Here is a 17160-nt window from a genome sequence, read left to right as displayed (position 1 = left end):
ATCACGAACGCTAGAAAATCAGGGTTTAAAAATCAAGGAAATAAGAGAATACGGTGTAATCAGAAATGACACAATGAGGTCTAAAAAAAAAAAGTATAACAATAACTCGGTGGAAACTGTTTATCAAAATACATATTTTAATCATAAGCTTCAACCTTAAAAATTGCACATTATAAAAAGACAGAAATATTCACACCCACACTAGCAAACACTCCTTTAAAATACCCACACATATGACACAAGCTACACACACTAAAATCCTCTGAATCAGTCTTATTCAAAAATCAGTTAACAAGGAAAGCAAACAAATATATTTTTTTAGGACTGAAATTATGTTTTTTTAAATATATATATATATATATATATATATATATATAAAGCTGGATGATATTTCCCTAAAATTATCTTCAGTGTAAATGTATTAACTTCCAGTGTAATTCATGACTTAAATATACTGTTACTGATTTTATATGAACTCAACACACTTATAAATCCAATAATCACTTCATAGTTATGATTTTCACATCCCTGATCCTCTATTGCTACTTCATTTATAAATCAATATCGGCACACAGTGTAAAAGCATTTCTCATTCCCTTCTTCAGTTGAGCAAAAGATTTTAAAGCCATATTACACTCATCTGAGTTCGAACTGAGTAATGCTTTAGGCAGAAGGCAAGCAGACGTTCAGTAGGCTGAAATCAAAGTCAATCCCATTTTCACACTCAGAAACTCCTTTGACCCGTACGGTACATTTGGTTCCCATAATCCTCCCGGCGACATCCCAACTTTATCCTTTTCCACAGGTTAAAATGCAGGTTTGCTCATGTACTCCTCCATGGTCTGAGAAAAGGCACAAAGAAGAAAGACAGATTCAGGTTTGCGTTTCCCTCAAGATACATGATGGTGCAATGAATATTAACAGTCACACGTCTACACACATGACCTGTTATTAAGTGCTGAGAAACACTAACACACTGTAACTAACACAAGCAGAACATCTAACCTTTCTGTCCATATTCAAGGTCATCCAAACAGCTCCACCTCATACCACTCACTGCTGTCATCCTGAAGTGATAATGGTCAAAATGAATGGAAGGCTACACTGCACATAGTCCAACTCTAGATTCATGTGTTAGTCAGCCTTACTCAGAAGCACAAAACAAAAACAAAACACACACACCCAGTTCACTACTGTACCACACAGAGCCATGAATCTACAGGGAGAGCAGGAAGCATCAGCCAAACACTAAACCTATGCCACGTTCCAGGGAAATCTGTCTCTCACTCGCAATAACACTGGCAGAGAGAGAGAGAGATGCACAGAGGGATGAGAAAAACAGCAGTGGAAAAAAAAACAGCTAATATCCACAAGCCTTTTAGCTACGACAAAGACAAAGACACGCCAAGAACTCAACAGCACCATTGTTAATTGAACTCATTAGGACACTGACTACTTGTTGGATTGTTGGTAAGTTTACACTCCACACAAATAAAGGGAAACTAGTGTTCGGTAACATTTACAGAACTGATGTGAGCCATTTGGACCCCTCTAGTGTGGAAAGTTCCCCACAACCGTGATTTTATTCACTCGCCTACATAAAAACAGGTCACTTGTTTTTCTAATTACTTTGAGCCGTGCAACAGATGTTACATGCTCACACACACCGCAGAGACAAGTTGTTTACAGGCTATTATCGTCACAACTCACCTCCTGTAGCATGTCTGAGGATTCGATGCAGCGATTCACAATCTGTTTGGAGGTTTCCTGTATTTCTCCTCCCATTAGAAATTCATCCAGGATAAAATAGGCTTTCTCAAAGTTAAAGATTATGTCCAGCTCACACACCTGAGAGGAGGTATTGTTAAACATTCTTAAATAGGATCATTTGTAGAGCAGCGGGTATTTTATTATAATCTGTCATATTTTAAATCAGTTGTTAACCCTTTCATGCATACTGGTCACTACAGTGGACAGTTATTCTCCAGCTCTTCATGCATTTATTCTGTATATATTCATGGGTTTTGTTGTTTTAGTTCCATATCAGCCGACACAGTGGACGCTTATGCATCATCCCATAATACATTGTAATTCATACCATTACTGTAACTTTGCAGATCAGGTTGACAAACCTGATCTGCAGTAACATGTGTTAAATCAATTGTTAATTGTTATTAGACTGTAATCAACAGTCTTCTTAATCAAAAAGGTTTTTTTTGCATATTGTCTGCATGAAGGAAGTAATAATAAATTGTATTAGAGTATGTTAAAATGTGAGAAAACATCAGATTAGCTGCATGAAAAAAGTTTTTATTTCATAGTTTTCACGCAGTTTATCACTTTCTGATGATGGGTTTTAAATACATGTTTTTTTGCTTCAAAAACTGGTGTCCAGCTGAGTGGACATTTTTGTAACTCCATGAAAAATAGGTTCATAAAAAAAATTTCAATTGCATTGTTTTTTTCATGCCTAAAAAAGAATAAAAACACTCAGGAAAAAAACTCAACTAAGGTTCTCATAATTCATGCATGAAAGGGTTAAATGCAACATTAACATTTCTATGCTCTCCTGGTTAACTCTATGATCAGTTTTGAACTACTGCTCTCTAGGCTATACACTTGAATGTGAGAAAGAGTGGAATACATTGCCAAAGTATTTGTCCAGCAGCTCCACGTAGCGATGAATAACCTCCAGGGCTAACAGCTCATTCTCCTGGTTCTCTATAGCCAAACAGAAATACAAGCTCGCATACCTGAAGAAAATGGAGAAATGAATGATTAAGTAGCACATGTTAAACGGATACGGCCGATCTTCTTGCCTAAGAGGCGAAACACAGAGAGCAGAGGCAGCACTCACCTCTTGTAAATAATCTTCAGGTCTTTCCAGTGCAGGAAGTTACACGACCGTGGTTGCCGTGACAACACCATGGTGGTCATGTCCCTGATGATTTTCTTCTTCTCACGCTCTGACATAGGCGTGAACCACTTCTGCAGACGCAGCTTCCCCTGACGGCTGAAGAGCAGCAGGAAGCGCATCTGCCGACAGGGACACAACGTAGGGTCAGAAGAAAAGAGCAGGCGAAGTTCAACGCCACATGTACGAACAAATACACACACCTTCTCACAAAGTCAAGCCAGAGGATATTATTAACTGACTAACAAACCAAGGTTCAACAAATGGTCTGCTGTGGTCCTCCATTTCATTAAAGAGTAACTCAAGTGACCCGAAACTGTGCTTACAGGAAAAATGAAACCCCTCAAGGCCTGACAAATACAGGTCAATAAACAATTGAAGAGGAGGCTGAAGTGGAGTTTCCGTTTTTTGAGAGCAAAGGACTCATGTTAGATGTTTAGAGAATGTGTTTCCTTGCACTGGGGCAGTTTTGGCTACTTATCAAACTAGACATTTACTAGACAACCCCCCCACCACCACCGCCACTGGAAGAGAACTGCCACACTGTTTCCTTCAACTCTTCCGTGCATTGTTGATTTAAGAGTGTGAGGTAAGAAGGCAGCTGTGTGTTTTAAGAAATGTATCACTACATATCAGAGTCTATTTGTGCTCAAAGTTATCTTCAGTTCTCACAAATCCATGTTTTGAAGCCGAGGCGGGAACACACTGTTTGACCTGATAACCTCTGTAAATTCCACCTTAAAGCTTTTCCAGATCAGTGCAGGCCTACATAACATTTGCTGCTTGTCCAGGTGCAAACATAATATTAGCACAGAGTTTATATTTTATTCAGCGTACGTACCTTTAGAGCAGGGGTGTCAAACTCATTTTGGTTCAGGGGCTATGGAGGGATTTCACTATCAAAAGCAGGAGGGCACAACTTGCATAGAAACGAGCGTAAAAACTGAAACTGAAGAGGTAAAAATAATATTTTGGGGAGTAAAATTACTATTGTGGACACATAAAAACAACGAGAGGTGCACACAATTAAAATGTTCACTCACTGTTGCAAAATCACCTCTTACTTTCTGATTTCTATGCTCGCTTCTGTTCTCTTTGCTCTTGATTCTGTTTTCTGCTCATTCTCAGTTTTATGTTTATGTTTATTTTTATGTTCTCCTCGCTCTTGACTCTTCACTGAGCTACACTTCCTTCCAGTTTTACTGGGAATGACGTCACAGATTAAGACTCGACTAGACGATTGCTACCCGGGACCTGGGTTCAATGGTGTGTCTTAGCTGAAATCTACATTTGGAGGATAAGCACTACGTGGAGCCATGGCATCTGGAAAAAATGTGAGGCTTTTAGTCCGTCAACTAGCAAATATTGAGGCTTATGTACAATGAATGTAACACAAGGACCCCCTTTTAATTGATTTTCAACTGTACTGGCTGCTAAAAGTGTCTTCTTATAAAATGTAGATATTCAAGAGTCTACTCTGCTGCCAGTGTACTGTGTTCATGATTCTGTTACATTCTGCCACTTAAGTACTCAGAGGTCCAAAGTAACAGACCATATTTACTCATGTTACTGAGCAGGTTTTTGTGTACTTGTACTTTTTAAAGTAATTTTGTAAATGGGTAATTTTACTTTTAGTGAACAACGTTTTTTGTAATTATTGTACTAAATTACATTTTAAATCACATCAGTTACTGAGTTAAAAAAAAAAAAAAAAAAAATGTTGGCCTGAATTAAAAAATAATTCATAAACCATATATTTTACAGACTATAGGCTACACAATGCTGAAAAAAATAAACGACAAAATACACAAAGATGAACAAAATAAGAAATAAATAAGACAAAAATTAGCAAAATAAGGAACAAAATAGACAAACATAACGTGCTGTGCATATTTAATACCCCTCAGCTTAATATTGTGTAAGATTCTGTTGAAAGTTAGCCTACTGCTCTACAATTTAGATTAGACTGTCTTTGTGTAAAACTTAATACATACATATTTATATTTGAAAGTACTTAGATATTATAACTGCACAAGACAGAAGGCCATTTGACCTTGAAAAAGTACGTCAAGGTCATCTATTTTCAATAGGCTTCTGCTCCATGCCAAGATGCATCCATAGTATAAATTTGGTGCAGATATCTCGATGCATTCTTCAGATCATGCAATTAAGCCGTTGAATGGACAGACAGACGACAAAACGATTACAATACCCGTTGGTCAAGGGGTAAAAAATGAATAAAATACAGAACAAAATAGACAAATAATGAACAAATCAAATTAAAGTGACTGCTTCACCCTCTTAAAAAGTACTTAAGTACATTTTAAACCAGGTACTTTTAACTTTTCCTTGAGTGCTTATTTAGACCAGTACTTTTACTTAACTAAAATTTCATCAAAGTATCGGTACTTTTACTTGAGTAGCATATTTCTGTACTCTTTCCACCTCTGCAGTTACTATTAATAACTGAAAGAAATGTTAAACAGGCTCAATCAAATCTACTAAATGTCCAAAAATATTCACAGCAAATAAGGGTTTGTTGCAGATCAGCGAAATGTCAACACTGACTTTGTTTTCATTTGTCCCAGGGCACAATGAGAAAAATAGTGGCAACTGCACATCTACATTTGATAAGAAGACACTTAGCAGCCAGTACAATGACCTGTCACTTGACTGCTGATTGTTAGCTAGTTAACGTACCAGTCTTTTAAGTATTTAGTCACATACCACTTAACACCTCACTAAAATAGTAACGTTAGCCAATTCAAAAAACAATCAGTTAAAAGAGGGTCCTTGTGTCACATTCATTGTACATAAGTATCAATGAAATTAAATCAATAAAAATGTTTACCTCTTCAGTTTCAGTTTTTACGCTCGTGTCTATGTAAGGTGCGCCGTCCTGCTTTGATAGTGAAATCCCTCCATAATTTAACTTCTCAAGAACAAAATGTGTCGTTATCATTATTAATACAGCTACAATTTACTTAGGGGGTCAAATGAGTGGCCATTTTTGTAAAAAAAAAAAAAAAAAAAAAAAAGTTGTAAGAAATGCATAGAACTGTGTTGAAATAATGCTAATACATTTGTGCACAGACTACTGATATTATTTGACAGTGGAAGCTATATTTCAGAAATATTGGATTTTGAATACCACGTGTATGTGAAAACTTTTACTCGTGGACGGATGTGACATTACTCATGATGATCTGGTCAGTACCAGTACTTTATTAGTAATAAACTTATAGACTTACTATTGCTAATTATCCTCTTATTCATACATGTTAGTATTGTGGATCTATAACAATAACAGCTGAACAAAAACACAAAATGTGGCAGTGGACGGATGTGACATGGTCGTTACAGATCCCATCATACTGATGCTCAGCAGCCATGTCACCATTTATACAAATGATCCCTGTGCAAAAACTAGTATCATAATCATTTATTGTATAGTTTATCATCATACTAAAGAGTAAATAACAATATAGAATTATTATTTCTTTATAAAAATGCTTATTATTAGAAAACTGTTGATTTAAAAAGTGATGTGTGACATTCTTAATTTATGTATTGGCGTAACATAAGCAGGATGGATCAGCACCATACTCCATATTGCAACCTGTAAAAATAAAACATGTGATATGTAGTATATAATCTTGTAAGAAAAATTAGGGAATCTAAAAGAATAGAATATTTTTTTCAGGTAAATTCAGTTAAAATATAACTTGGCCATTTGTGACATGAAAATATAACATTAATTGTGATGAAATTGGACATTTTTGACCTGAAAACATAGTTCATATGACCATCAACATGTTGTAACAGAACTGAAATCCTGTAAATTTGCCTAACTTGTATTTACCAACACAAAGTTCCTTTGGGGATTTACTTATATTGATTTCTTATACACAAAGACATAAATAAGACCTCTAAGCAAATTTTAGATGATGTGGCCTTTGAACTAAAATAAGTTCAACATCCTTGACTGTTAACATCCTCAGTGTAAACTTTTGCATTAAAAGGGCCGGATTGTATACTTTGGCGGACCTGTTTTGGCCTGTGGGTCGTGTGTTTGACACCCCTGCTTTAGAGACACACAAGATGAAACTGAATGGATGATCACAGATCAGTTATTCAAGATTAAAAAAAGGACATACCTGTTTTGCAGGTAACAGAAACCGGCTTAAAAAAATAAAAAAAACTATTTGATTGACATACATAGTAAACCCACCCTATGACTGGTTTTTCCAGGTGGATCCTCAGTAAAGCCACAGGCAAATAGTTAGAAAAAGTATCCAACTACCCACAGGTGCAGGTAATTCCCATTTTATTGTGAAAAGACAGTTTATAAATGAGTAAATATTTTCATAATGTAATTTAACTGCTCAAGAACAAAATTTGTAGCTGTCATTATTAATAACTTATTATGATAATTTCACTTGATATCCCATTAGGCTGTATGTGGCCTTTGAACTAAAATAAGTTCAACATCCTTGACTGTTAACATCCTCAGTGTAAACTTTTGCATTAAAAGGGCCAGGTTGTATACTTTGGCGGACCTGTTTTGGCCCGCAGGCCGTGTGTTTGACACCCCTGCTTTAGAGACACACAAGATGAAACTGAATGGATGATCACAGATCAGTTATTCAAGATTACAAAAAATGACATACCTGTTTTGCAGGTAACAGAAACCGACTTAAAAAAATAAAAAAAAGACTATTTGATTGACATACATAGTAAACCCGTCCTATGACTGGTTTTTCCAGGTGGATCCTCAGTAAAGCCGCAGGCAAATAGTTAGGAAAAGTATCCAACTACCCACAGGTGCAGGAGGCAGGCGGAAACTGACGGAAACTGACGAAACCTGTTCGGTAGTTTTAGGAAACGTACACCTTACTTCCGAGTCGCTTTTCAACAGAATCCAAAAAATATGAGCTGCTATGAAATGTCATGAAAAATAAACCAAATATCGGTGTTGTATGGACTCAAATATATATATATAAGAAGAAAAAAAAAAACTGGCGTCATTTCAAGAGGAAGTGGTGTAGTTTTAGCATTAGCTACCTGTCAACAGGTGCAACAGGTGAAACGGGTTGACGGCACCTGACGTTAACAAACAAAAACCGGCACGTACACTCACCATTTTGACGCAGCGCCAAGACGCAGATGTTAAAGCATATGTGTAGTTAAAACTAAGCACTTTAACCCTCACCAGGGGTCAACTATCCGAGCCGGGCACATATCTGTCCGCCGTCCACTCCACTCCACTCCACTCGGTCGGTGTGAAAGTTTCTTAACTCCGCCCCCCTGGCAGCGCGAGGAGCGGTGCCTGCCGGACGCGTCACCACATCCAACACCCTTCCGGTTATCCCAGGTCTCAGCTTTAAGGATGCATCCGGCCTGTCATAACATTTACAGATTTATTCCATCACGTGATCTGCAAAGACATATTTAATGAATGAGCGGATAAAGACTTTTAATACACAGGAGAAAGTGTACATGTCATTTCCAGTTTTGGCCACTAGAGGGCAGTGTGTGCTCTGCTGCTGCTGCTGCTTTTCCATTCTACACATCTGTCATTGAAAGTGGCTGATAAGGACTGGAAAGATACTGGATTTCTTGGGATCTTCTTTTGATAATATGTCTCTATACCGCAATGCTGTGTGGTTTCTGAACGGAATTCATCAATACACAAGGTCAGTAGGCTGTAATTATCAAGATTTTCCATAAAATATTTTTAAATCTAATATCAGTTGTTTTTCTTTGCAACCTGTACTATTTGTGCAGCTGGAGGATTTGTTTTCTATTAGATATATGTCATTTTACCAGCTTATGTAGCCACAAACTGGCCCTTCTTCATGTTCACAATAGTTCCATCGACAATGACATTCCTATTACCTAATTCTACCAGAAAAACATTTATTTATGTATGTATGTATGTATGTATGTATGTATGTACGTATGTATGTATGCATTTGTTTGTTTGTTTGTTTGGTTTATTTGATAGGGACAGATACAAAAGACATAGACCAACTGTAACACCCCAATCCCATGCATGCATCATAGTGTTTATAGCAAAAGCTCATTTGCAGCACCGGTCCCTGGATGGGCTTTTATGAAAAGTTAAAATACACAGAGAGGAATGAAGAGACAATGACCTTTTACATACAAAACTGTGGTATAGGAAAGAAAATAATCAGGTTAAAGCAAAGAAGCAGATAAACATTATACAAGCATTAAACACAAGTACACTGCTGTTTCTGGCACATCCATTTTTTTGTAAGTTTTTGGAATAAATTTAAGATTGTCAGAGATTTTATTTCAACAGAGAGTAGGTTCCACAGATTTGCTCCTTTCATGCAGAGAGAGAATGCAGACCGAGCAAAGGCAGTTTTTCTGTGAGGCACCTTGCAGTCTCCGTTAGATAAAATTCTTGTGATTTCATGTGTGTAAGGTCAAACTGTCCTTACTGAGACTCTTATTATCACCCTTTTATCCACAGGAAAGGCTATGAGGCTGCATCTAAGCACTTTGAGTCCCAGGACTTGGATGTGTCCGTTGTGGGAAGGTCTTTTATGATCACAGGAGCTAATAGTGGTATCGGCAAAGCAACAGCCATGGCCATAGCTAAGAAAGGTACGTGTAGAAAAGATTGATCTGTCATGAAGCTGATATTGTTGGAAAATCCATATTTATGTTTGATTTCTAGGTGGGACTATTCATATGGTGTGCAGGAACAAGGACAAAGCTGAAGAAGCCAGGGCAGAAATAGTCAGGGAGTCTGGGAATACTGTGAGTGTGTGTATAGTAAATGTGAAAAAGCAGTGATTTATATACAAAAATGATGATTAATGTGGTTATTTTAGGAGGTGTATGTCCATATTGTTGACATGTCAGAGACACGCAAAGTCTGGGAGTTTGCAGAAGCCTTCAAGAAGCAGTATCGCTCCTTAAATGTTTTAGTGGGTATTTACTTTAATTCATTCATTCTTATGTTGCTGTTGCAGTCTGTTATTTGAACCACACTATCTTTTTTTGTTAGATAAACAATGCAGGATGTATGATACACAAGAGAGAAGTGAATGCAGAGGGACTAGAAAAGAATTTTGCCACCAACACTATGGGTGAGACCTGATTCTGATGTTACACCCACACTGATATTTAGTTGTGAGTTTCATGCAGTTTTGTTAAGACTGAAGATTCACGAGCGTTCTCTGTTTCTTAAGGGGTATACATGCTCACTCAGACCCTCATACCACTTATACAGAAGAGCCGGGATCCAAGGGTGGTATGGGCAGACACAAACACACACACTCAATCTCCTCATCTGCATCATGCGCACAGAATAATGACACTTTTGTCTTATTGCAGCGCCTCAGTACAGTGTGCTTCTCTTCTCTCCACCCGTTAGATCACTGTGTCCTCAGGGGGCATGCTGGTCCAGAAACTTCGAGATGATGACTTGCAGTCAGAGAAGGGCCGCTTTGATGGAGTCATGATCTACGCGCAGAATAAGGTAGACCAAGGGTGTCGAACATAAAACCAAAAAGTCCAATCTAGGTCATGGGATGAATTTGTGAAATCCAAAAATTACACGGAAGATATTAACGGTCAAGGGTGTCGAACTTGTATTAGTTCAGGGGCCACATGCAGCCCAATGTGATCTCAAGCAGAATAATAGCATTATAACCAATGGGCCTGGCCAAGTGAAAGTGAACATCAGGGTCAATTTCTTCTTTCTCTAAAACAATATTTTTGATTCCTCAGTATGAAAGACATATATCTCTAGTTTCTAAAACTGTGTTTATTTAATTTTTATCTGAATTACAACTGGATATATAAGAAAATATATGAGAATACAGTGTAAATTACAAACAGTATAGGTTGTAAATGAATGTATACAGCATAAATTCAGAATGTAAATAAATATGTTCAATATATTGAGTATGCCTGTGTCTAATCTTATATTTCATAATAATCAAATACTGTAATGATTTTGAATTTTAATTATTAGCTAAAAAACAGCAGAAAGATGTATATTAATTATAGCAATGAAACATATGTGGCCAAAGACTGATAATTTTGTCAGTATTTTAATAAAAAAATCTTTGATTATTATTATTCTGGTGCATCACTCTGAACAAACACCTCACTCTGTTACTTTTTTGGATTCTCACTCCATTACCATGAATTAATGTCTTTTAAAACCAAAATAAAAATGATATCAGTTTCATTTTTGGATATAATGTACTCATATATGAAGAAAAGTGTGGTCTGCTAAATATTTGCACTTTCCTTGAGGAACAGCACTTTTTGGTATTTTTTCCAAACCTTGAATAACTGCTGGATATTTTTCCCCACTCTGTTACTTTGTCACTGATGATAAATTCATGTTTTTATTAAATATTTGGTTATTATTTCTTAATGGTCTGTTAAAGTACTTACTTAGACCTACAGTTTGAGGTATTATGGTTATTGCTAAATTAGTTTTTAAAGACATACGGAATGATTAGTACTGCTGCACGGTGCTTTCTCACTCTGTTACTCACTTGGCCAGGCCCAGATACATGATGACAACTCCTTGGTTCTTGGTTTAATGTGAACTTTTTAAAAAAAAATGTTTAGATTTACAAACTATTTTTTCACAATAAAATGTGAATAACCTGAACTATGAACCTGAAAAAAGTGATTTTTAACAATACTATACCTGTTACTAAATGTTTTGAGCAATTGTGCGATCTGTGAGTTGAGTTAATAATAAGCTGAGACATAATATTGTTGAAGTTGCATGTATTTTTCTAAACACCAGGTTGTACATGGTTGTTAAGGTTTTTCACATTTTTATCATGTAATTTTACTTTTTTTCCACAGTAATCAAAATTTTAAAAAATCAGATTATAATTTATAGATTATTACGCCTATTATTTTACTTGTCCAACCCGTTGAGATCACATTGATGATGAGTGAATGAGTTTAACACCACTGAAGTTAAGAGTCCAGTCCAGGTCCTGAATGTAAACAGTCCAGACAGTTAGCATTGTAATGAATATGTAGCTCCAGATGTGTGGGAGTTTGCCATATGTTATCCACGTTTGCTTCATTGAGCTTGGTTTTTGTTCATCTTATGTGGTTAAACAGGAATAGTTACTAATCACTGATGCAAATACAGTATGTTAATGGGAAAACAGGATGTGCTGTTCAGTTTCTAAGACTGTTGTGTTGTTTCCTCTCAGAGACAGCAGGTGGTGCTAACACAGCAGTGGGCCAAAGCCAACCCTGTTATACACTTCTCTGTGATGCATCCAGGTTGGGTCGATACACCAGGTACTGCCTCATCGTGTCTGAACACTACATGTTTTTAATCTGTAAATGGAATCATATGACTCATCTGTAATGAAATGCGTCACTGCTGATGATGGTGGTACATAATAAGTTACAAATATGTTAAAAATTTGCATAATGTTGGTGAAAACAGCTCAACTCCCTTCTTCCTGTTGGAAAATCTTTTTGAGCTGTCAACCATTTTGACATGGAATTGCACTTTTACTTTTGTTTTTTGTATAATTCACAAAAATAAATGTCAGCACTTTCAAGTCTTTCTCTTTCTAACCTTGCAGTGGGTAGAGAGATACTCTTGAAGCACTCTGTTGTCGACCGTGATATTTTTCTTACAAAATAAAAAAAAAAAAAAATACTAAAAACACTAGGTTCATACACATTTTTCAAGGTAAAATTCAAGAACTTTTAAGAGTCATTTATTTATTTAGCACCTTATTGCTGGATTAAAATCCATATCTACAGGAATACATATACTTAGAATAATTGTTTTCATTTTTTTATCACAAAGATGTACATTGTATTATGCTATAAATATCGAAAATTATGTTTCATAATAGAAATAAGTTTAGAAATTAAAGGAGAACAAAAAGTTTTATCCAAAAAAAGGGAAGCCACTTTGGTGTTCTTCAGACACACTCGCACCGAGACAAAGATTAAGATAAAAATGTACCTGGAGTCGACCTGAGAGCACTTGGGAATTTTATTTTTTGGCATAAAGTTTTATTTTTTCAAAATGTATCACCTCTCTGTAAGTAGCTTTGGCTTGGCATCTAACCCGGTAGAGTTAATATTAAAAATGAATAAATATATCACATCACAAAGTTAGAATTACAAGCACTTTCAAGCACTTCAAAGACCTTGAAAACACAACACTGAAACTGAAGCATTTTCAAGGATTTCAAGCATCTGTGTAAACCCTGAGATTTCAGGCGCCACTATAGTTCAGTTTTCACAATTTGAGTTGTTAACTTGAGAAAGGACAGTGTACATTAATCAACAGTCAAATAAAGTGTGAATGACGCAAGTTAGCCACAAGGAAAATTTAACTGACACCGTTAGCGCCGTATATTTGATGTTATGCATCTACAAATACCTACAAAATGTACAATAGGTAAAACACCCCAAATCTAAGTAAAAGTACATTTACAGCATATTTAACATACTTAAATATTATAGAATACTGAGTTTTATGGAATACTGAAAGGAAACATCAGTATCAATCGTTTAGATTCTCAAGATTATGTTGAAATATATAATAGGATGGGAACTCTGATGATGATTTTGATTTCCATTGATGTAATGTTCCAAAAGAAAAGCAGGGTTTGTGCAGTCCCCTGTAGATGCACCTCTGGCAGATGTTTACTGTAAATCTGAAATGAATGAAGCCAGCCAGTGGAGGGGCAGCTAAAAACTAAACGTAATGGTTTTATTAGAACCTGCAATCACTGATTTCTTTAAAGGGGTCATATTTTGCTAACCCCACTTTTATTAGTCTTTGGTTCATTTATTTGTGTATTTGGACCCAAATAGTTCATAAAGTTTGAATTTGAACCCTCCACGTGCTGCAAAGCTATTCTTCTATTCATTCCGGCAAGAATCGAGTGGATTTCTACAACCCGTTTCAATTCCTTCTTAATTTGTTACGTTTTATAACTAGTTATGTCACGACATTTGCACATATAACCTCCTGAGGCCCAGGAAATGTCAGCAAAGTACAAGCTTTTTTTGTTTTATATTAAATAAGTGCCTATATTGGAAACATCATGATGCAACAGTTTTTTCAGATGCATAGCTGGGTCTTAGGAGGATAAGGTCAAGACTTCTCCGAGTACGCCATAATTGTTTGTCAGCAGCAGCAGTTGTAGTCCACACTGAAAATGTCCAAACTTCAAGCCGACCCAAGCATTTACAGTTTATGTACAGGGTGGGGAAGCAAAATTTACAATGAACATTTAGTTGTTTTTTCTCAGCAGGCACTACGTCAATTGTTTTGAAACCAAACATATATTGATGTCATAATCATACCTAACACTATTATCCATACCTTTTCAGAAACTTTTGCCCATATGAGTAATCAGGAAAGCAAACGTCAAAGAGTGTGTGATTTGCTGAATGCACTCGTCACACCAAAGGAGATTTCAAAAATAGTTGGAGTGTCCATAAAGACTGTTTATAATGGAAAGAAGAGAATGACTATGAGCAAAACTATTACGAGAAAGTCTGGAAGATACTATTAAAGAAGAATGGGAGAAGTTGTCACCCGAATATTTGAGGAACACTTGCGCAAGTTTCAGGAAGAGTGTGAAGGCAGTTATTGAGAAAGAAGAAGGACACATAGAATAAAAACATTTTCTATTATGTCAATTTTCTTGTGGCAAATAAATTCTCATGACTTTCAATAAACTAATTGGTCATACACTGTCTTTCAATCCCTGCCTCAAAATATTGTAAATTTTGCTTCCCCACCCTGTAGACCACAGGGAAATGTTTTAAAATGCAGAATTACATTAAAAAAAAAAGCTAAATATCACTCCTTTAAGCATTATACAACCTGCTGTTTTTCATACTGTACCTTATTCTCCTTGTATCCAGCTGTTTCTACATCGATGCCTGAGTTCCACCGCATGATGGGCGACAGGCTGCGCAGTGTCGGACAAGGGGCTGACACTGTGGTGTGGTTGGCTCTGTCCAGAACTGCATCCAGAACTCGCAGCGGGCAGTTTTTTCAAGGTTAGAAACATGAAATCATTCAAATACATGCAGAAATACCACATTTTCATTTGTGCTTAAGTCATGTACACATCGCCACCATCCTGAGTGTTTGTGTTGCAGATCGTAAACCTGTTCCTGCTCACCTCCCTCTGGCCTGGACTCACAGCTCTAATGAGGAGATTCAGAGGTTTATGGATCACATGGAGACTCTGGCCAAGGATGTACAACAACAACCACCTGACATACAGCTCAACGGGCCCCCAGATCTGTGCACACCACACATTGTCTGAATATATATGTACATGACCCATTAAGTTCTAATCTCAGATTAATCAGTCCGCTTTTATTCACCAGTTTGTCTTTTAACACATGCTCTGGACCATTCAAAGTTGTGTGACCTGATAATCAGCTGTGACGTCATCTGTTTATTACGTGTGTTTGCACTGAAAATGATTCAATAGAACTGAGGAATCAGACTGATTTAGACCAGGGGTGTCAAACATACTGCCTACGGGCCAGTGGCCACCCACCAAAGCGTACAATCTGGCCTGTGGGATGAATCTGCAAAATGCAAAAATGACACTGAAGATATGAACAGTCAAGGGTGTTGAATTAGTTTTCGTTCAGGGCCACATACATTTGTGGAAAAAATTATTAGACCACCCTTGTTTTCTTCAATTTCTTGTTCATTTTAATGCCTGGTACAACTAAAGGTACATTTGTTTGGACAAATATAATTATACCAACAAAAATATCTCATAAGAGTTTAATTTAAGAGCTGATATCTAGCCATTTTCCATGTTTTCTTGATAATAACCAAAATCACTTAAGTTCTTACATCAATATCTATGGCATTTTACTGCCAAAAACAGTACTTTTAGGCATTCCATGTTTTCTTTTCTGTCTGTTTTAGTCACACGATACACACAGGAGTTAGTACTTCATTGCATAACCATTGTACTTTTGATGGTCTAATAATTTTTTCCATGACTATACGGTCCAATGTGATCTCGAGTAAAATAATAGCATAATAACCTATAAATAATGACATAATGAAAAAAGTAAAATTCCATTCTGAAAATATTTACAATTACAAACTATGCCTTCACATTAAAATGTGAATAACCAGAATATGAACCTCAAATGTCTAAGAAAAATTGGTACAATTTTAACAATATTATGGTGACACCAAGTATTTTGTGCATTTGTAGATCCACTGTGATCTTTAACCTCCTAAGACCCAGCTATGGGTTTTCTGTCCACATTTGTGGACAAGAGTTTCACAACTTTATACAATAAAGAGAAAACTGTCCAAAACAAAGGACATTCCATAAAAATTTTAAAAACTGCATCTGAAAAAAAATGTTGCATCATGATGTTTCCAATATAGGCACTTATCTAATAAAAACCAAAAAAAGCTTGTACTTTGCTGACATTTCCTGGGTCTTAGGTGGTTAACTTACGTTAATAATGAGCTGAAATATAAAATTGTGGTAATTGCACTTCAAGTTGTATATTGTTCAGGTTATTCATATTTTCATAATTTTACTTTTTTCACACTAAAACAAGAAGAATTTTGAATATTATCTCTAGGTCATTATGCCTATTACTTGACTGGTCTGGCCTTCGTGAGATGACATTGCGCTGTATCGAGCCCCTGAACTAAAAAGAATTTGACAGCCCTGATTTAGACTGAGTATCAGTCACCTAAACGGTGAAGTACACATCTGTTATGTTGAATGTGTTTTTACTTATGACAGACATTTAGTGGCGTTCATACTGTACCTGGCAGTGCTTAAATGTTGGCACACACTGCTCTCCTTAGTATCTGATGAATCTGTGTAAAACACTCAAGCTGCATAATCTGCTAGCACCATCAATGAAGCTGTTTGACAAGTGCATTGAACAGTAAATGTGAAAAGAAGGCAATGTGAAAAATAGCCATCATCTGCTTCCTGAATATTGGTTCTCTCCATGAACAACAAATGTGTACTTTATTTAATAAACAAGTTAGAAAAGAAGCAGATGACAGCATTTCATTCAATTTGTCAGTTGTTTGGGACTCACCCTTCAAGACAGGATCGATGTGTTTTCACACCAACTGCTACGTGTCAATAACAATGAAGACTTGTGAGACGACTGGAAAAGAAATATCGAGACAAATGTTCAAAATAAGAAAACCACGTACGTGAAAG

General features: G+C 36.4%; 2 protein-coding genes across 3 annotated transcripts; one reads left to right on the top strand and one right to left on the bottom strand.

Moving 5' to 3' along the window:
* Positions 1 to 114: 114 nt before the first annotated feature.
* On the bottom strand, positions 115 to 8216 carry LOC115436917 (AP-1 complex subunit sigma-3-like). 2 transcript variants are annotated; one of them, XM_030159908.1, is made up of 6 exons: positions 8055 to 8216; positions 2858 to 3036; positions 2645 to 2753; positions 1711 to 1848; positions 1006 to 1067; positions 115 to 842 (listed from the first exon to the last, which is right to left on the bottom strand). In XM_030159908.1, the coding sequence occupies exons 1-5, from the start codon at positions 8055 to 8057 to the stop codon at positions 1026 to 1028; spliced, it is 471 nt and encodes a 156-aa protein (XP_030015768.1). In that variant the 5' UTR covers positions 8058 to 8216; the 3' UTR covers positions 115 to 842; positions 1006 to 1025. The 2 variants fall into 2 exon arrangements, with proteins under 2 accessions (XP_030015768.1, XP_030015769.1); XM_030159909.1 differs by lacking the exon at positions 1006 to 1067.
* Positions 8217 to 8291: 75 nt separating this feature from the next.
* LOC115436912 (dehydrogenase/reductase SDR family member 12-like) lies at positions 8292 to 15592 on the top strand. Its single transcript, XM_030159903.1, has 10 exons — positions 8292 to 8610; positions 9417 to 9550; positions 9624 to 9706; positions 9781 to 9876; positions 9957 to 10038; positions 10141 to 10202; positions 10326 to 10430; positions 12148 to 12238; positions 14846 to 14983; positions 15086 to 15592. The coding sequence occupies exons 1-10, from the start codon at positions 8555 to 8557 to the stop codon at positions 15253 to 15255; spliced, it is 1017 nt and encodes a 338-aa protein (XP_030015763.1). The 5' UTR covers positions 8292 to 8554; the 3' UTR covers positions 15256 to 15592.
* Positions 15593 to 17160: the final 1568 nt, after the last annotated feature.

This window comes from Sphaeramia orbicularis, chromosome 17, assembly GCF_902148855.1.
Source record: "Sphaeramia orbicularis chromosome 17, fSphaOr1.1, whole genome shotgun sequence".
NCBI lineage: Eukaryota > Metazoa > Chordata > Actinopteri > Kurtiformes > Apogonidae > Sphaeramia > Sphaeramia orbicularis.
The sequence above is the reverse complement of the archived record's forward strand: the minus strand, read 5'-3'. Positions and strand labels throughout refer to the sequence as shown.